We start from the raw sequence: 18401 nt of genomic DNA on the forward strand, positions 1-18401 counted from the left end.
TTTAGATTAGCTTTTTTTCCCAGCTACTGCACGTTTGGAGAGCTATCTACCGTGAAAGTCAGAAGCAACAAAGTGTAGCTTCTATGCTACCGTAAATATTTGCCGTGCTTTTACATTTGCTGCCGCCAAACCAAACAACTTATTGCTGGTGTTTGACATCTAATATATTGTGACATCTAATACATGATTGAGTCCATTGTATTTGTTCATGGACTCAACAATTTTAGATTCTAAAATCCAAAAACTTAAAAAACATTCTTAAATTTATAATTAAAAAACATTTTTGTTAAAACAAAGAGCTCCTGAGAAACTTAAGAGGTGAAAAAATAAGTTCATTAAATTGAGCTGGAACCCCATGTGCCCAATAAGCATGTCAATATCTCATTTACCAAGAGCCATTTAATACCTCCAATCTATCAAATATATCCAATATATCAAAAGCCAACTCTTCTACAATTCTCAACAGCAAGTTATGTCCTGTTGCAGTGTCCTGCTCTACCAAAACCTCTATTTAAAGACCAGACATTAGTGTTGTGGCTTCCCTTTTTCTGTTCAAATCTGTTAGTATGACAATCTTCTTACTGCAGCTTAGCAAAACTTCATTTGAAAGACAAACAAATCCATCCTTAACCTCAGAAAGATCGATTAGTCTATAATAGATCTCCCTATAAAAATAAGGTCATCTTATGAAGTCCTCCACTGTTATGATTGTGTTACCAAGTTGGAGGTTGTCTGGATTTATGTCAAACCACCTTCATATAATGTAGTATCCAATGAGTAGCTTTGAACTCAATAATCGAAGCTGCCACACCGTGACAGTAGTACCAGGTGTCATGTCTGCAAATCCATCATGGGTTCTCCTTCAAATTATTTGAAATTTCGTTCTGTACAATTTCTTCGGTAGAGGTTGTCTTTTGAGGTGCTTTCCTTAAGAAGCTTTTTGCATAAATGGTGCAAAGACAACTACCTGATAATTTACCGGTGTTAATAGGCTTCTCATAAAACTCATTCAAAAGTAAATATTTGGTCACATATGGTGTGTGAGTTGCAATAGTATGACTGAAAATTTGAGTACTACAGTGCTCGAAGTTTACAATTTTGAGGACTTAAACGCTAATTTACTCATTTGAGAAAGATGAAAATAAGTCTTACAGCTCCAATCCACTGTTCTGGGCTAAGAGGATGGGCGAACCACACACATGATAAAATAATGCTCACCAACTGCAATAATAAGAAAGAAAAATGAAAACACTAATCAAAATCAAATAAACATTTGAAAGGATAGTGCGAAATTTGACATTTCCAACCAAAACTGATACCTGTCTAGTTGTCATTATAGTAGCAAATGTTAGAGCACCAAAAGTGCGAATCGTGTAAGAAATAAAAAATTGACCAGCTGTTGCAACCTGTGGAAATCAACAAACTTCTTCAATGAAATGGAAGATAGAGGAGGTAAGAAGAGGCCAAAGTGTTATATATTTCAGAACTCAATGAAAACCAAGGGCGAGTCTGCTTACAGTCGAAAGCAATACTATGTCAATGAAACAATCATTATGGAGATAAACAAACTCTATTGCTGGTAACAAATGTCCTTGTAAGATAAGACCTGAATGAAAAATATTAGATGTTGAAACAACATGAAGCAGGAAAAGAAACAAAATGTGCAAGAATAAAAAGTCAAAAAATCATAAATATATGCACAAAACAAGAGAACTCTCATTGAAGAAAAGCCAAACTGTACAATGTTCAGATGAGACAAAAACTAATGTTTTAACATAAAATTCCGGGTTTCAGACATACCTGTCAGGCTAAGAATACATGAAGACAAAGTTGTGTAGAATATTTGATTATGTATTTCCATGTCATAGCCTTTAAACAACTTATCTTGGAATGTGCTTGTAAAGCCATCACACCTATTGCACAAACAGGTATTACGGTAGCTGTAATTTTGGACCTTTTATTCAGATATAAGTAAAATTACTCAGCAAAGAAAAAGGGATGGAGTTTCGTAGAAATACCCAAGATAGCCGATCATTAGGAGAATGCCCTAAACTGTATTTTCCCTTCCTCTACCATATGGACTTATGTCAGTTCCTGCCTACAACGCACAAGAATTATATCAGCTTATTACAGAATGTGGCCAAATAATCATGTATTTTGTGTATCTCCAACAGTAGGATCGATCAAGAGTAGAAAAATAATCGCAAAATGAAATGGTAGATGAAAAACAAGTATAAAAAATCTAGGGTCGAAGACTAATTACAGGATATAGAATGAATATTGAGCAGCCAAGGGTTACTAAGAAGGCCAACAAATAATCAGTTCCTTGATATCTCTTATGCATTATCAGAGTGCCCCATACCTAGAAAATATGTAGAGGTAAGTACTGAGATTCACTTTGCAAGAAACAATCATAGAAGATATCAACAATCAATATAATTAACATGGTAAACAACCAGTAATCATAACTATTAAAGCAAAAGAGATTTAAATAATCAAGCACAATTTCAAAGTTTGGCCTACCATAACCGGTATCATTTTAGCACATTTTGCAAGAGTTTGAACCGGGAAACTGACATACTTGAGTGCCTGTGACAAGATATATAATAATTAAGAAAAAGAAAGAAAGCACAAGCTTTAACTTGCATCCATTAATAATGGAACATTCTAAAGAACATAAACACAATGTCATCTAAAGAACATTCGAAACTTGAACATACCACTCTTTTTCAATGAACAAAGAAAGTATGCAGCTTACCTCATACTGACAAGTTGTAGTAAGAATGTTCGATACTGAAACAACGCAATACTTATAAACGGGAGCAACGGGAACCAATGTTTTGTCGCTTGCCTATAAGAAAGACTGGAAATGATAAATTTGAGGGAAATTCAGACTAAGTAAACCCAATGCAGTCACAAAAAATGAATGCTGCAAAGACATTAGGTACTTACCAGTAAAGCAACTGCAGAAACAGCTGAAGTTGTGATGCGGTTGCAGAAAACAAGAAAGAGAGAATATTTGAAGTAGTCCTTGTTCACGCCATATGGGACTCTCGTGATCTTTTCCTGAAATAAAAACAACTATCTATATAACTCACTGGACACAAAAACCGAACACAACACTAACACTAAGACGTAGAGAAATGATTAAATATAATCACGTGAGTCAGTGTCGCATCAATTTAAAGTGTTTATTTCAAGGTGAGTTTACCTGATTCAAATAATAGCAGTTATAAATGACATGATTCAGAAGAATTGAGATTCCGGTGTTGTGTTCTAGGAAATGAAAAGAGTGGGAGAGGGAGGTTTGATGAGTGAACCTGCAAGATGCCATAGGTGACAAGGGTGAGCATGATTCCGGTGACAGCAAATGTGATCTTCCAGAACTTGTTGCGTTTCAAATTCAAATCGTCTGAAGAAGATGGAGTTGTTTATTCCATAACGATGAACGACGTCGGATCAGAGGTTTCTCATTCTGAAAATGTGTTACAATTTCGTGTCGGTTTAGGCCAGAAAATGAATATTGGTCTGCCACGTCACCACTGCCTCCCTTCGGGAGACAACAATGGCAAAAGTAGTGTTTTTTTCCTTGCTACTCAATGTTCTCTGCCACTAGCTAAAACTTAAAAGAAAGTATAGTTTTTTTTTACAAGTTAATAAGAAATATCAAATGAAGGTGCATCTAAGTCGTTTTAGGATAAATGTTAAGGAATCACTAAAGTGAACGAGAGAGTAGATCTGATCGAAAAGGAACTTATGAAAGACTTTCTTAAAGGAGTAAATTAATTGCTACCAAAGGTCATGATGGATGAGAAGTTTTTTCAAGAACTGAGCAATCTTTGGAAGGAGACATTAGTCATCAAACTCCTTGGGAAGAATGTGGGTTATCATTTGACGAAGGATAAGTTGAAAAGGATGTGAACACTTACCAAAGGTTTTGAGATCATGGGTGTTGACAATGATTTATTTATGGTCAAGTGCCAACAACTCGCAGATAGGGAGAAATTGTGTCAGAAGGTCTGTGAATATTGTTTGACCATTATTTGGCAGTGACTCGATGGACTCTAGAATTTGCATCTCATATCGCAAAGGTGGAGAAAACTCTGATTTGGATTTGATTTCCAGGTGTTAAATAATTATGTTATGATGAAAGTGTCATTCTTGATTTGTCATATGTTGTGGGTACTCTTGTTAAGGTATATACTAACACCCTGAATGTAGAGAGGGGAAGGTTTGCCAGAACTTGTGTGGAGATTGCTCTGACCTTGCTAGTTGTCAGAAAGGTCAGTGTTAGTGGGCACTGGTACAATGTGCGGTATGAAGGTTTTCACATTCGTTGGAAAACTAAAATATGACATGAAAGAGTATATATGTGTTAACCTTCAGCTGTAGCAGAAAATTGGTTACAAACAGCGGGTGGTCGACCATAGCAAAAAGGAGGGTCGGCGCGAGCTCTCCCGAAGTACGCACAATGACGAGATATTTCTCGATGCGTCGACCATTGCATGGCCAAGCGTCGATGCAAGTGGTTTAATCTTCAAGTCCCAGTGTGAGTCGACCATGGGGTCGGCGTGAGCGCTCCCGAAGTTGGTGAAAAGCAATTTGAAGTTGCCATGCGTCGACCATAGCAAGACATGCGTCGACGCATACCAATTTTTTCATTCTCCCAGTATTGAGCCGACCAATGGGTCAGCGTGAACTCTCCCGAGGGTAGTGCAGAGCTGAATTCTTCATCCATTAGTCAATGCAAGTGAATCATGAGTCGACGCATGTTGTTGGTATATTCATAAACACTTTATTCTTGAGACTTGCTCCTGATTTCCAATATCTATCAAAGCTATCACCCCATACATCAATGAGAGGTTTTGACATCATTAAAACATGAGTAGATGTGTATTTCCCTCACACATTCTTCATGTGGATATCCGCGAGTGAATGATGTTTACTTAGATGAGAATTAAAACTTCAATTCATTATATACTAATATTCTTGCGATTGTTTGTGACCGCTTGAAAGCGCTTCCCATTTGTTTGAATTCTTTAGTGCTTGATCGCTTAACTTGGAAAGGAAATTTAGAGGGTATCTATACTGCTCGGGGTGTTTATTATTGGCTTAACAAACCTGAATTTTTTCAAAATACACAAAAAATAACTCTTGGAAGTGGGTGTGGCATATTCATGCTTCTAAGAAGGTGAAATTATTCATTTGGACAACTTTACATAAATCCCTTATTATGAGATCAATGTTGTATCATCCTGGTATGCTCATGACAAATCTTTGTCCAATATGCAATCAGGATGTTGAGACGACTCTACACTATCTGAGAGACTATGAATTTGCCACCTGCTTTAAAAAACATATTGGATTCATAGGCCTACTATTCTTCTAAGGGGGTAGTTTATATGTTTGGATTAGATATGACATCGACGGTGGCTCTATCTTTTTGTCTGCTTGCTGGTGTTTGTGGTGCATTGGGAATAAATCACATCTTGCAAATAAAGTGGTATCTTCTTATACTTTGAAACTCATCATAATGAGTCGTATTGGTTATTCCAACATCATTTAGGTTGAACTGATGATAATATATCATGGTTTGCGTATTGTTTGTGAGCTTAACATCAAAGATAATGATACAATGTACTAATCTTTTGGAGAGCCTCCTGTAAGAATCGTCACTTTTCTACCGGCTGATGCTAGTAGAACTTTATTTTCTAGATAATTTCTAACTGTTTTTTTTCTTTCTTTTCCCACTTGGGGAATTTTATTTTTTAAAACATTCTCCTTAACAAAATGTAGAAGTAGTGGACATATAGTGGAGGTGTTGAAAATAACCAAATATGTGCCGGCCCATTATCATGTATTTTAAAGGATCCTTTGGACCGGGTCGGGCCCATTTTCATTGGCCATTTCGAAAACAGCTCGTATATATCTCTCACACACTCCAAGCCGATAAACCCTAGAATCGTCTTCATCCTCCGCCTCCGACGCGCAGGTCTGTCACAGCATCCCTTCTACTCACTGCTATTTCATTCATTTCAAGCAACAATTTCACATATATTTTTGTTTTTTCATGAATCAGGAATATTTACCAGGTAGAGTTTCTTTCCCCCTCCGCATCAAATGGCCCCTCCAAAAGGTAACTTCACGATTATCCTTTTGCCTCTTTAATTTTCCGTATCCAATTTTAGGTTAATGTGCGCATGTTCAACTATTAATATTTGAATTTGATCTCAATTTTGTTGCTTAATTCTAACTGATCCTATTCAGTGTTCTTCTGTTAAGTATTTTTCACCGGAAATGCCGTGAGTGCGCCCATTTTCATGTTTGATTCGATATTAGGGAATTTTTAAGTAATTGCTGGGCTTGCCGTGTGAGTTTGTTATAAGCAAGTACTTGTTGAAAAATGTTTGAAAATTTTAATAATTATGACCTGCTTGGATAAAAAGCTTATTTGAGCACAAGGATATGATGTGAAAAGTGTTTTCATATAAGCTACAACCTACTCTGAATAGTTTATGGAAATAAGCTGAAAATAGCTTCTACGCGTTCTATTAGCCTACTAGCGGTTTACACAAACAATCTCTTATAGGGCCTGTTTGGATTGACTTATTTGAGCTTATCTTATGTCATATGTTTTGTGACACTGTTTGGAAAAGGTTTTTGTAAGTTCTTAAAGATAACTCATGAGAACATTTTAATAACTCGTATAAAAGTAATTTAAAATTTATTTTTTATCTTGTTAGAAAAGTAGCTCATGCAAGCTTTTTTTATTAGTGGTTATATTATTGATAAGCAGTTGTGATATAAACTTCAAATAGTCTGTTTATACAAACAGACTTATAGACTATAGTCTCTCAAGTATGCTTATGCTCTAAGATATAAAGACAATCCAAACAGACCCTTAGTGTTATATCATAAGCTGTTTTAAAAAATATTAGCCTATGACTCACTAAACTTTAACTTAAGCTATTGTTGTATGAAAAATATTAACTATCCAGAATGCCTCTTTTGTTCAATATATTGTAATCAATTAAAGCATCTAATTTGATAGTAGGATATTCTATTGTGTAAACTATAGTTTGACTTGGCGTTAATATGACTTGATGTGTTTATTGTAGATATTAAGGCAATCCAAACAAGCCTTTAATGTTATTTAACAGGCAGTTTTTAAATACACTTTTTTCTATGACTCACAATACTCTATCTAACTTAAGCTATTTTTATATAATAAATACTGACTATTCAAAATGCCCCTTTTGTTCAATATTTTCGAATCAATTAAAGCATTTTGGTGGAAGACTGTTGCGTAATTTATATTTGGATTTGGCGATTATATGACTTGCTGTTTATTATGCAGGTGAGAAGAAGACTGATCCAAAGGCACAAGCCTTGAAAGCTGCCAAGGCAGTAAAGTCAGGCTCTGCGATTAAGAAGAAGGCGAAGAAAATCCGAACAACTGTCACTTTCCATCGCCCTAAGACCCAAACTAAGGATAGAAACCCTAAGTACCCTCGCATTAGTGCCACCCCTAGGAATAAACTTGATCACTACCAGATTTTGAAGTTCCCACTCACCACTGAATCAGCAATGAAGAAAATTGAGGATAACAACACTTTGGTCTTCATTGTTGACTTGCGTGCTGATAAGAAGAAGATTAAGGATGCAGTGAAGAAAATGTATGACATCCAGGCGAAGAAGGTTAACACTTTGATCAGGTGAGCGCTTATGCAATGATTTTTAATTGCAAATAAAGAGTCTGATATCTCATTATTACTAATAAATAAGTGTAATAAATAATTTCATAGGACCTAACACTATTCTTTTTAGGTTTTGGGTGATATATGACATTAATATTCATTTCTCACCATTTTAGGTTTTTTAGCTGTTTTCTGTTTTATTGATGACCTGAGTTAGTTTATTTATTTATTTTTTGGTCAAGTAGTCACTAGGCTGAAGTTCACCCTTTAAAGATGAACAAGCGGGATGTTGCGGGTTCGAACCCTGCACTTACTGTCCAAGCACTCCTACCAACTATTGAGCTGATTTATCGGGACTTATGTTTGAACTTTATAACTGACTTATGTTTGAACTTTATAACTAGTTCTGTGCAATGTTATCACTGACTTATTGTACTATCTGTACAGTTTATTCACCTGATGTTGTTATATGAGATTTCAATTGCAATTTCTAAACATGAATTCTGAATCTGTTGCAGACCTGATGGCACCAAGAAGGCCTATGTTAGGTTGACTCCTGATTATGACGCGTTGGATGTTGCAAACAAGATTGGCATTATCTAAGTTATTACCTGGTTTTGCTTTGGTTCTATTTAGATTTTAGACAGTTCTTTGGTGAACATTGAAGGGAACTTTTTGAAAACAGCTTAGTTCTATATTTTGTGTTCTGTTGTTTGTTATATTTTATTTCAATTTACAACACTTATGTTTCAATTTTGACTGGAGTATTTTATTGATGATTGGAATGAGTCCTCAGATTTTTAGTATCCAGGCAACTCAGAATGTAAGCCTCATGTTCTGTTTTTGTTGACAAAAGTTGTCAAGTACTGCAGTTTGGTTTATATGCTTGGGCCCAAAGTTGATATTTATGCCCGACAACAAACACGACAGATCTTCAACTTGTTTGGAAAGTTTGACTGAGCTTTATGAAATCCCCAAACGACTTTAATTAGAATTGAGGACCAACTCATGCTAAAACTGATGTGCCGTTAACAAGCAGAATTATGACTAGAGCTTGGATAACAAGTAGAATTATTACCAGCTTAGTTCTTTGTTAACCAACCATATTCTGCTCTCTTTCTGTTCATTCTTACAAACACAATATTAGTAACATAGTAAAATAATTGAGCAAAGTATATTGTTTCTCTATATTTATCTATATATTTCTCTTAAGTTGATAGAAATTCACAATAGAAAAGTATATTGTTTGTCACTGATATTCAATTTGACTTTTACCTTTGAATACCAAAAATTATATGGAATGAATGCTTAAATATGACATGTTATTATAGTAGAACATAGCCCACTAATAACTATACAAATTATTGGCATAACAAATTATGACCATAACTTTGTGCATTTTAGAAAATGTTTTGATAAAAATGATGCTCTAATAGAAGGTGATATTGTTAGAATGATTGCTATCATTGAGGTTTGAACTCCCGCATTCATATAGTTGAGTTAAAATATTTCTCCAAATTGGAAGTTGTCCATCATGTAGAAAAGTGTGAAGCAAGCATACATAGCTTGTGAAAGCATATTCGTTTGAGGCAAAACTCTCTAGGTAATAATTATAGATCAATTTACTTCTCTATTCGCCATCATAAACTAATTTTTTGATTGAAGTGATCCAATAATTATAGTTTTGATTATGATGATTGACATAGTTCATGCTAGTGTTTGAAAATTTGGAGAAAGAAGATGATGGCGGAGAACAATGCTTGAATTTGATATTAAAGAATGAAGAATTCAATTGGACAACAATTGTCATTAGTTTTGTTCATTAGTTTTTGCAGTAGATTTCTAGCTTCATTGTAAAGTTTGGTATTCATGTTTGGCAATTTCTCTCCTCACCCTTGTTATACGGGACTGTTATACGGGACGCACTTTTGAAAATTCATAAATACATCTCCTAATAAATTCACGATTAATTTGGAGATGTATCTCCGAAGATACTCTTTATTCCAATATTAACGGTAATCTATCATACAAGAAAACTAAAGAATTTTCTTAATTCTCATGCTTCCACATCAGCAACTCTTTCTTGAATTTTTCACATCAGCTTCCTCAAAATTAACTTCTTCTTCCATTATAATCGGCAGTTACACTTTAGTTGATCAATGATATGTCCATCCACGCTCCAATCTTTCTCTCCAATCTTCTTCTTTTGCAGCGGTATTTGAATAGAACAATTCTGAGGTAAAATAGCTACAAAAATGAGTGCTATACAACACTTTTATGATTATTTGCAATTCAAGACAATTTTACTAAGTTCCGTATAGTCCACATAAATTTGAACATTATCAATTTAATATAGACTGCATATGCTAAACATTTGATCTCATGAGAATTCACTGTGAAACAGGAATCTGGGTATGTATCAAAAATCTTAAAGTTTTCAAATTTTCCTTCTTTTCTTGGTAATAGGCATCATTTTGATCGGTTACATTTCAATCTTCGTATCTCATATTGATATGTTAAGGTTTATAAACTGATTGCAGGTATGCTAATGGACCTCATTTCACCATTGTTTCAATCCGCTTTAGTTTTTATTGTTTTCTTAGGAAGCATATTAAAATCTTTCAATAAGTTCTAACATTTTTCTAAGTTCGAAAATAGATCAGTAACATAATTTATTAGTTAGTAAGTTTCAGTTAGTTTTTACTCCTATTTAGTTTCCACTTCACCTTCACCCTTCACAAATACTTGTGTGATCTAAGTCTCTTTCAATTCTTTCTATTTATTTTGTTACATTGCTTATTTTGCTGTGGAGCAGTGGTGGTGATATTGTTACCTTTGGTGGCACTAACTTCATAATCAGCTTCTTATGTATTCACAAACTTTGAATTAGCACCTAATACAACAGAAATATCAAGCAAACCATATGTGGTGATTCTATCGTTTCTTGTGAGCCAATATTCCCTCAATGGATACGATGCTGCAGCACATCTAACCGAAGAAACTAAAGGCCCAAACAATAATGGACCTATAGCAATACTAGGTAGTCTTGCCATCATTTCAGTATTTGGTTGTGCTTATAGCTTGCCACTTCCATTCAACATTCAAGTATAAATATAATCAACCAATTAACACTTCAGTTTTTGGCAGAAGAATGATAAGTAACACCGATTTTCAACTCTGGTTCAAGATTTTGCGTATCTTTATGATCCAAACAATGAGACTGCTGGAGCGTCATTCGTGAAGCTGAACCTTCTTCCATCATCACCAATGCAATCTAATTGATTCTACCTAAATTACATTCTCTTCATGTACCTTTTCATTCCATTTTCAAACTTTACATTCAATTATTGCCTCAATAATTATTGAAATTTCTTACCGTATTCTGGTTTAATCCATTCAATCATCCCCTTTGATTCATTGCATGTGATTATTTGTATCGGAAATTTGTGATCAAACAAGTTCTATTACATATATCAGGATTAGTGAGGAGAGGGAGAAAAAAAAGGTGAAATCACAACAATATGATAGATTTTTGAAGGATTTTGCAATGGGAGGCACAACAACAATCACATCGAAGAGTGCAGTAGCGCCGATAAAGAGAGTGAAACTTCTATTACAAAACCAAAGTGAAATGATCAAAAGATATTGTACTTTCAAATTTGCTTTCTTATCCTCTATATTTTACTTTACAAAGGTGATGTTCATATTCTTCTATTTGGATATTACATCTATCAGTGATCATCTACATTTTAGATGATGTTATAATCTTAGATAGTTACAATTCGTTTGACGATAGACACTTCAGCTAGGAAGCGTATATTGACAAAATTCTATGTTTCAGCGTGTTACTTTGTCTACTGCTGCTAATATGTGCAAGAAGCTTCCTTCAGATGCAGCTGATTTTATAATGGAGGTTGTTCCTCTTCTGGCGAACCTCCTCCAATACCATGATTCCAAGGTAAGCATGTGTTTTGCTATCATCAGAATTTTCATGTGACAAACACTGTATTTTTCCTTGCAACATCCATAGTTTTAGTGAAGGGAAGAAAAAGTAATGGTTTGTGGAGAATATAGCAGTACGTTGATAAGTGCCAAAATATCGATATTTTGAGTATATATTTGTGGCACTTATCGATTCTATTCTTATGGTTTTTGTAATAAAATCCTAACTTTTGTGTATATATGTGCATACTTGTGTTTTTGATTCGTTTTTATACCAATTAATAGTTTTCCATTCATTTTATAGGTATTCATGCACATTTGGAGCATTGAGTAATAAAGACCAAAGGCTAAGCTTCAAAAATGCAAATTTTACCAATTCATCAAAGAATAAGGCTCAAAATAAGGATGATAAAAATCATCAATTTGGTTTCCATTTAGTCATTGTTAGATAGAGCATTGAATAAGCAAAATTATGCAGAACAGTTCGCTTAGCAGAGCTCCAGCGCGCAAAGCTGAGGTTGGAAGTATTTTTGGGTCCGCTTAGCAGAGGTATCCCCGCTTAGCGAGCTTACGTGTACAACTGTAGATATTTTGTGAATAAAGGTGGTCCACTTAGCAAAACCAGTTAGTCCGCTTAGCGACCATAACATATTTTGCTTTTATATTCTTTCATTTGACACATTCTAGGTTATGGTTTTGGGAAAGTTTTTGTGCCCAACTTCATAAAACCTTCATTCTTAGGGTAGATTAGGTTAGAAGAAAACTATATAGCTTGCATTTGGATGATTGGAGGTGGATTGATCATCGATCGGAGCTGACAAACCGGGAGAATTTTGGTTCATTTCTCTTCCTCTTTGTGTTTTTTCTTATAGTTGGGTTTTATGTATGTATTTACTTTGAACTCATGTATATTTGTCGTCCATGGCGTTATATAAAACTTGTTTTATAAATCTGTGTTGATTATTGTCTTAGATTTTTGCTCTGTGCTCGGGATTTCGGATGCTTTAGAGATAAAATTCTTGAATCCTTATCTAGGATGATTATCTGTTAGTTTCTGAACTCTAGAGATAGATTTAAAGCTAACTTTCATTGTGGGTATCTGTACTTAATACTTTCATGTTTGAGCGGCGCGCGAGAGATCGCCGACGTGAGAATACGGATGTTCTCGTGACTTTGCGTTAGAGATAACCTTGGTTGTGAGTTGAACTCGTAGGTGCTCCAGAGATGGACACTAATGTGAGAGATACGTGATGACATAGACGAGTATCGTAGGTTGAGTATAACTGGTCGATAAGTTTAAGTTTGTGAGAAGTAGATTATATGCAATGCTTGATAAATCTTCTCTTTCCGAAGAATGAATTCTTTTGTGTTAATATTTACTTTTCCGTTTTTACACTTTTGTTCATTCAAACCCGAGTTTGAAACCGTAGAAACTGTTGAATGACATTCTCACCATCTCTGTGGACACGATAAATCCCGGATCAATATTTCCAAATCTTTTGTTGCTTGCCGTTATGCCTGCTTCAACAAAATGGCGCCGTTGTCGGGGATGGTTGTGAATTGCATCGCAATAGTTTTCGTGATTTTGAGCTTTATATATAACGTATATATTGTATAGTTCACGTTTATATATATATATATATATATATATATATATATATATATATATATATATATATATATATATACTTGTACATGTTTACTTGTTTATGTTCACCATACAGGTTTACTTGTAAATGTTACATATAAGTATACTTTTGTTGGTGAATGTTGGTGAAGCATGTTGATCTCAGATTAGCTATTTAATTACAAATCTTCACTTTTCAACTTGTGCATACAACATTCACCAACTTTATCTTTGTGTATGTTAATAGTCATATGTGTTTCATGTTTGTATATATGTGTTTGTTCATGTACATATTTGTATACTTGTGTTTTCCTTTATGTTCGTTTAATCATTGTATATATTTGTACTCGTAACGTTTGTTGTGTGGTTGGTTAGAACACTTTCTTTAGGCTTGTGCGGTGAGACGTCACCATGGCATGACGAGAGGAAGCTACTTTCCAAACACCAAAACAATAAAGGCGTCAAGCTAACGACGTAAAACAAACACTTGTTGGGAGGCACCCCAACGGTTGTAAAATTTTGTTTATTTTTATGTTTAAGAGGTATTTAGGTAAAGTGAAGAGGGCTGGAACATCTAATTTTGTTCTAGTTTTTCTGTTTTCTGCTGTGTTTGCTAAGCGGAACAGAGCTCGCTAAGCGAACATAGCAGAATTTTGTTTTCCTGCTTTGTACCAGTGAGGCTCCCATTCCACTTGGTTCACTCCTTTTCCCACTTTCACCAAGGCTGTTTAATAATATATAATAGTCTTGTTTTTCTAATTCTTTTGTTGGTTGTTTGGATTCAAATTTTGTCCGGTAATTCAAAGATTTTTGAGGTGATTTTCCAAAGCTTGAGTGTTTCAACTTGTGGATGTATGGTAGAATATTGTTTTTGAAGTTGTATCATTCAAGGTACTCACTTATCGCTTTCTATAGCATAACATGTTTAGGAAACTTTTCATTTGTACAATTACCATGCCATTCATTCTTTTGCATTACTTGCTTGTTGATTGAATCACTTTAGTTCCCAAATAATAAATGTGAGGAAGCTTTCCATTGTTCATATATGCTAGAGGCCACAATCTTTGTTTTAACTAGATTTTATTATGCTTAATCTTTTGTTTATGTTGATTTTATGAAAGCATGAAAAGGATCAAGGCATTTTGTTTCATTTTGAGCGCAACCACCATAACCAAATAGTCAATTCACCTTGTGAGTGTGTGATCATTTGTTAACCCTTTTGAGCTTTTTGTCAATGTCCATGTTGTTTTTCTAAATGCTTATCTTTGAGTGTTTAGTTGTCATTTTTGCATGGATGATTGATTCTTTGTTTTCTTGAACCCTCAACCATGATTTTTGGTATGAATTTTTACCTTGCCTTAGAAAGTAGGGAGTATTCACATGATGATGTGGTTGAATTCAAGTTGGGAAGAGAAATGGTTGCTACTTATGCGGTTGTTGCTATGAGGTTGAAAAAGAAAGAAAAAAAGTGAAAAGAATAGAAGGAAAAAGAAAAACAAAAAGAGTAAGGAATAATTATGCTAATAAGTATTGTGATTGGTTTGAGAAACTTGTGGTTAAGGAGGAAGTTTAATCGAGATTTTGTTGCTTGGAACTTTGTGGATTGATCACTCCCTTAGGTTTAGGCAAGTTTTTGTTTCGATTAGCCTTAGGACTTATCCCTTGTTTGTTAACCAAGCCACATTACAACCTTGAGAAGCCCTTATGATTCTTGCTTTTGTATCTTCAATGTGATTTTTGGATGAATGCATAATTTAATCTTTTGTTTGCAAGATTGTTGGGTGAGTGTTAAAAGTCCTCATTTTTGTGTGTTCTTCATCCATTGATGAAATTTTGCTAGGTGTGATTCATGATGTGAGCATGTATTATTTTAGAATGTTTTGCATGATTTTTGTACTTAGGATTCGTTTCGTTTACATGTTGTCGTTGTAGGATAGTGGTAAGTATTTACTTTGTTTATACGTTTTTGTATTGAGCCATACATTTGTTTTTGGTTTTCAAAACTTGTTGATTCACAATTCTTAGGTTTATTAATTTTGATTCTTGGATTTATTTGACATTGTTTGAGGACAAACAAAGTTTCAAGTTGGGGAGAGTTTGATAAGTGCCAAAATATCGATATTTTGAGTATATATTTGTGGCACTTATCGATTATATTCTTATGGTTTTTGTAATAAAATCCTAACTTTTGTGTAAATATGTGCATACTTGTGTTTTTGATTCATTTTTATACCAATTAATAGTTTTCCATTCATTTTATAGGTATTCACGCATATTTGGAGCATTGAGTAATAAAGACCAAAGGCTAAGCTTCAAGAATGCAAATTTTACCAATTCATCAAAGAATAAGGCTCAAAATAAGGATGATAAAAATCATCAATTTGATTGCCATTTAGTCATTGTTAGATAGAGCATTGAATAAGCAAAATTATTCAGAACAATTCGCTTAGCGGAGCTCCAACGCGCAAAACATAGGCTAGAAGTATTTTTGGGTCCACTTAGCGAGCTTACGTACAACTGCAGATATTTTGTGAATAAAGGTGGTCCGCTTAGCGAAACCAGTTAGTCCGCTTAGCGACCATAACAGATTTTGCTTTTATATTCTTTCATTTGACACATTCTAGGTTATGGTTTTGGGAAAGTTTTTGTGCCCAACTTCATCAAACCTTCATTCTTAGGGAAGATTAGGTTGGAAAATAATTATGGAGCTTGCATTTGGATGATTGGAGGTGGATTGACCATCTCTGTGGACACGATAAATCCCGAGTCAATATTTCCAAATCTTTTGTTGCTTGCCGCTATACTGCCTCAACATACGTTAACTTTGTTATCCTTTCTAATTAGTAAGAGCAGTGCAGAATGAAGACATCTTTTCTCTGACATTTGTATCGAGATGTATTTTTTAATAACATTTGTATCTTGATCTTTACAGTGAAAGTGTTGGATTAGGTGATGGTGGTGTCGCTGCTGCTGCTGAAACTTCCGCGCTCATCTTGTAGGCAGGAAGTTGTTGTCTGGCACAAACTTGACCATCCAAAGGTTACAAAGGTAATGACTTCGTCTTTTAAATCTCATTTATTGAAATTAATGACTGCTACATGATTGCAATATTTCGTATCGATGAATCATGAATAACTTTTCGGATTAGTGATTGTTTGTATTTATTTATGCAGCAATTTGTCAGAGCTTCAATGGGAACTTCGAATCTTATGATTCCTTCAAAAAACTCTATTGACAATCAAGAGACCCTTCCTTCCAGGGCATGTTGGGTTATCGTCGAGTTTCTCACTGGTGGAACGCTGAAACAAAACTTGATGAAAAAATAGGCGAACGAAACTTGCGTGTAAGATTGTGGTTCATCTTGCTTTGGACCTCTCCAGAGGGTAGGTCTTATTGTTCTAGCCATGTGATTAGAAAAATGCAAATCTCATATGAGAGACTCATGAGGTAATATTACGCCATTGATGTGGTTGCAGGTATTGATGTCATTCTAGATTGTATTGGAACACCTTACTTTCAAAAGAATATTGATAGCTTAAACTATAATGGAAGGCTTTTCATTATCAGCACTAGCACGAGCGACTTTGTATACATGTTTCAAATAAGTAGGGATCCACTCCATTTCCTAAAAAGAAATGGAGGATCCATTACTATAGTTTTGTGTGCATAAAGTTAAATAAATAATAAATATGTGTCACATGTCTTAGAATACGTGTAATATACACTCTAAACTATAGAAATGGACCTTCCATTTATTTTTAGGAAATAGAGTAGATCCTTACTCAAATAAAAGAACATAAAATTGTACAAGATAGTTGAACTGAAAGTGGTGATTGTTTCCATTTTATGTTTGTTTATAAATAAAGTTTATTTATGTTTAGAAATGTCAAATAGATTTTGATATGTTTAGTCGCTTTTAAATATAATTGTTATTTTTTTAAAATTTATTTTAAATTTTTAGCTTTTTTTAATATGATACGAATGCTTTTGTTTAACTTTATATTAAGAGCCTGCAAGTCCTCTTCTCTTTAAATCATATAGTTTATTAATGATATGGTTTGATATATTGTTTGACAAATCAACTAGAATTGTTGATGAAATATCTATAGTTTGATAGTTCGACAAATCAACTAGAATTGTTGATGAAATATCTATAGTTGGCAAATCATGTAGTTTATTAATGATATGGTTTGATATAATGTAAACATATTTTTCTTATTGAAATTACAAACCAAACCTTTGATTATTCTCTTTTAAAATAGTCGATTGAACAAATAAAGATATTATGGTAATGATTTATTTAATATAATATTAAATATAAAAATAGTTGTCTTAATTGTGAAAAATACTAAAATTAATCATATATAATACCAAATATTATATATAAAAATTAATCATATATAATACCATTAAACTATAAAAATATAATATTAAATATAAAAATAGTTGTCTTATACTTCTTTACATTGACAGTGCACTACCATTAAAATTAATTAAATATATATCTCTCCTTATATATATATATATATATATATATATATATATATATATATTCAAGAACATTAATTTACTTATTAAAATATTAAATATTAACAAGAAGTTATTTATCAAATTATTGATATTAACGGACATGAAGTTATTGATCAAAATATTTAATATTAACAGGAACATGAAGTTATTGATCAAAATATTTAATATTAACAGGAACATGAAGTTACTGATGAAAATATTTAATATTAACAGGAACATGAAGTTATTGATCAAAATATTTAATATTAACAGGAACATGAAGTTACTGATGAAAATATTGAATATTAACGGAAATATAAAATTACTCATCAAAATATTGAATAATAACTGGAACGTGAAGTTACTGATCAAAATATTTAATAATAATAATAGAACAACTTTACTGTTCGTTTAAATATTTTGGTTGAATAATTTAATTTTTCTTTCATTTTAATTTTATAATATTTGTGGAACAAAGGCGCGTACCATACCGGTACCCGTGCGAACGCACGAGTATTTAATATTAACTATAACATGAAGTTATTGATCAAAATATTGAATATTAACGGAAATATTAAGTTACTGATCAAAATATTGAACATTAACGAAAACATGAAGTTACTGAT

The 18401-nt window shown here is 33.6% G+C and overlaps 1 protein-coding gene and 1 pseudogene across 1 annotated transcript; one reads left to right on the plus strand and one right to left on the minus strand.

Annotated features, from left to right (window-relative positions):
- Positions 1-848: 848 nt before the first annotated feature.
- Positions 849-4738, minus strand: LOC131637725 (UDP-galactose/UDP-glucose transporter 5-like; annotated as a pseudogene).
- A 1161-nt stretch (positions 4739-5899) lies between these two features.
- On the plus strand, positions 5900-8450 carry LOC131637719 (large ribosomal subunit protein uL23y-like). Its single transcript, XM_058908325.1, has 4 exons — positions 5900-5992; positions 6080-6136; positions 7358-7715; positions 8216-8450. The coding sequence occupies exons 2-4, from the start codon at positions 6121-6123 to the stop codon at positions 8298-8300; spliced, it is 459 nt and encodes a 152-aa protein (XP_058764308.1). The 5' UTR covers positions 5900-5992; positions 6080-6120; the 3' UTR covers positions 8301-8450.
- Positions 8451-18401: the final 9951 nt, after the last annotated feature.

The sequence above is a fragment of the Vicia villosa genome, unplaced genomic scaffold (genome assembly GCF_029867415.1).
Source record: "Vicia villosa cultivar HV-30 ecotype Madison, WI unplaced genomic scaffold, Vvil1.0 ctg.002076F_1_1, whole genome shotgun sequence".
Taxonomy (NCBI): Eukaryota; Viridiplantae; Streptophyta; class Magnoliopsida; order Fabales; family Fabaceae; genus Vicia; species Vicia villosa.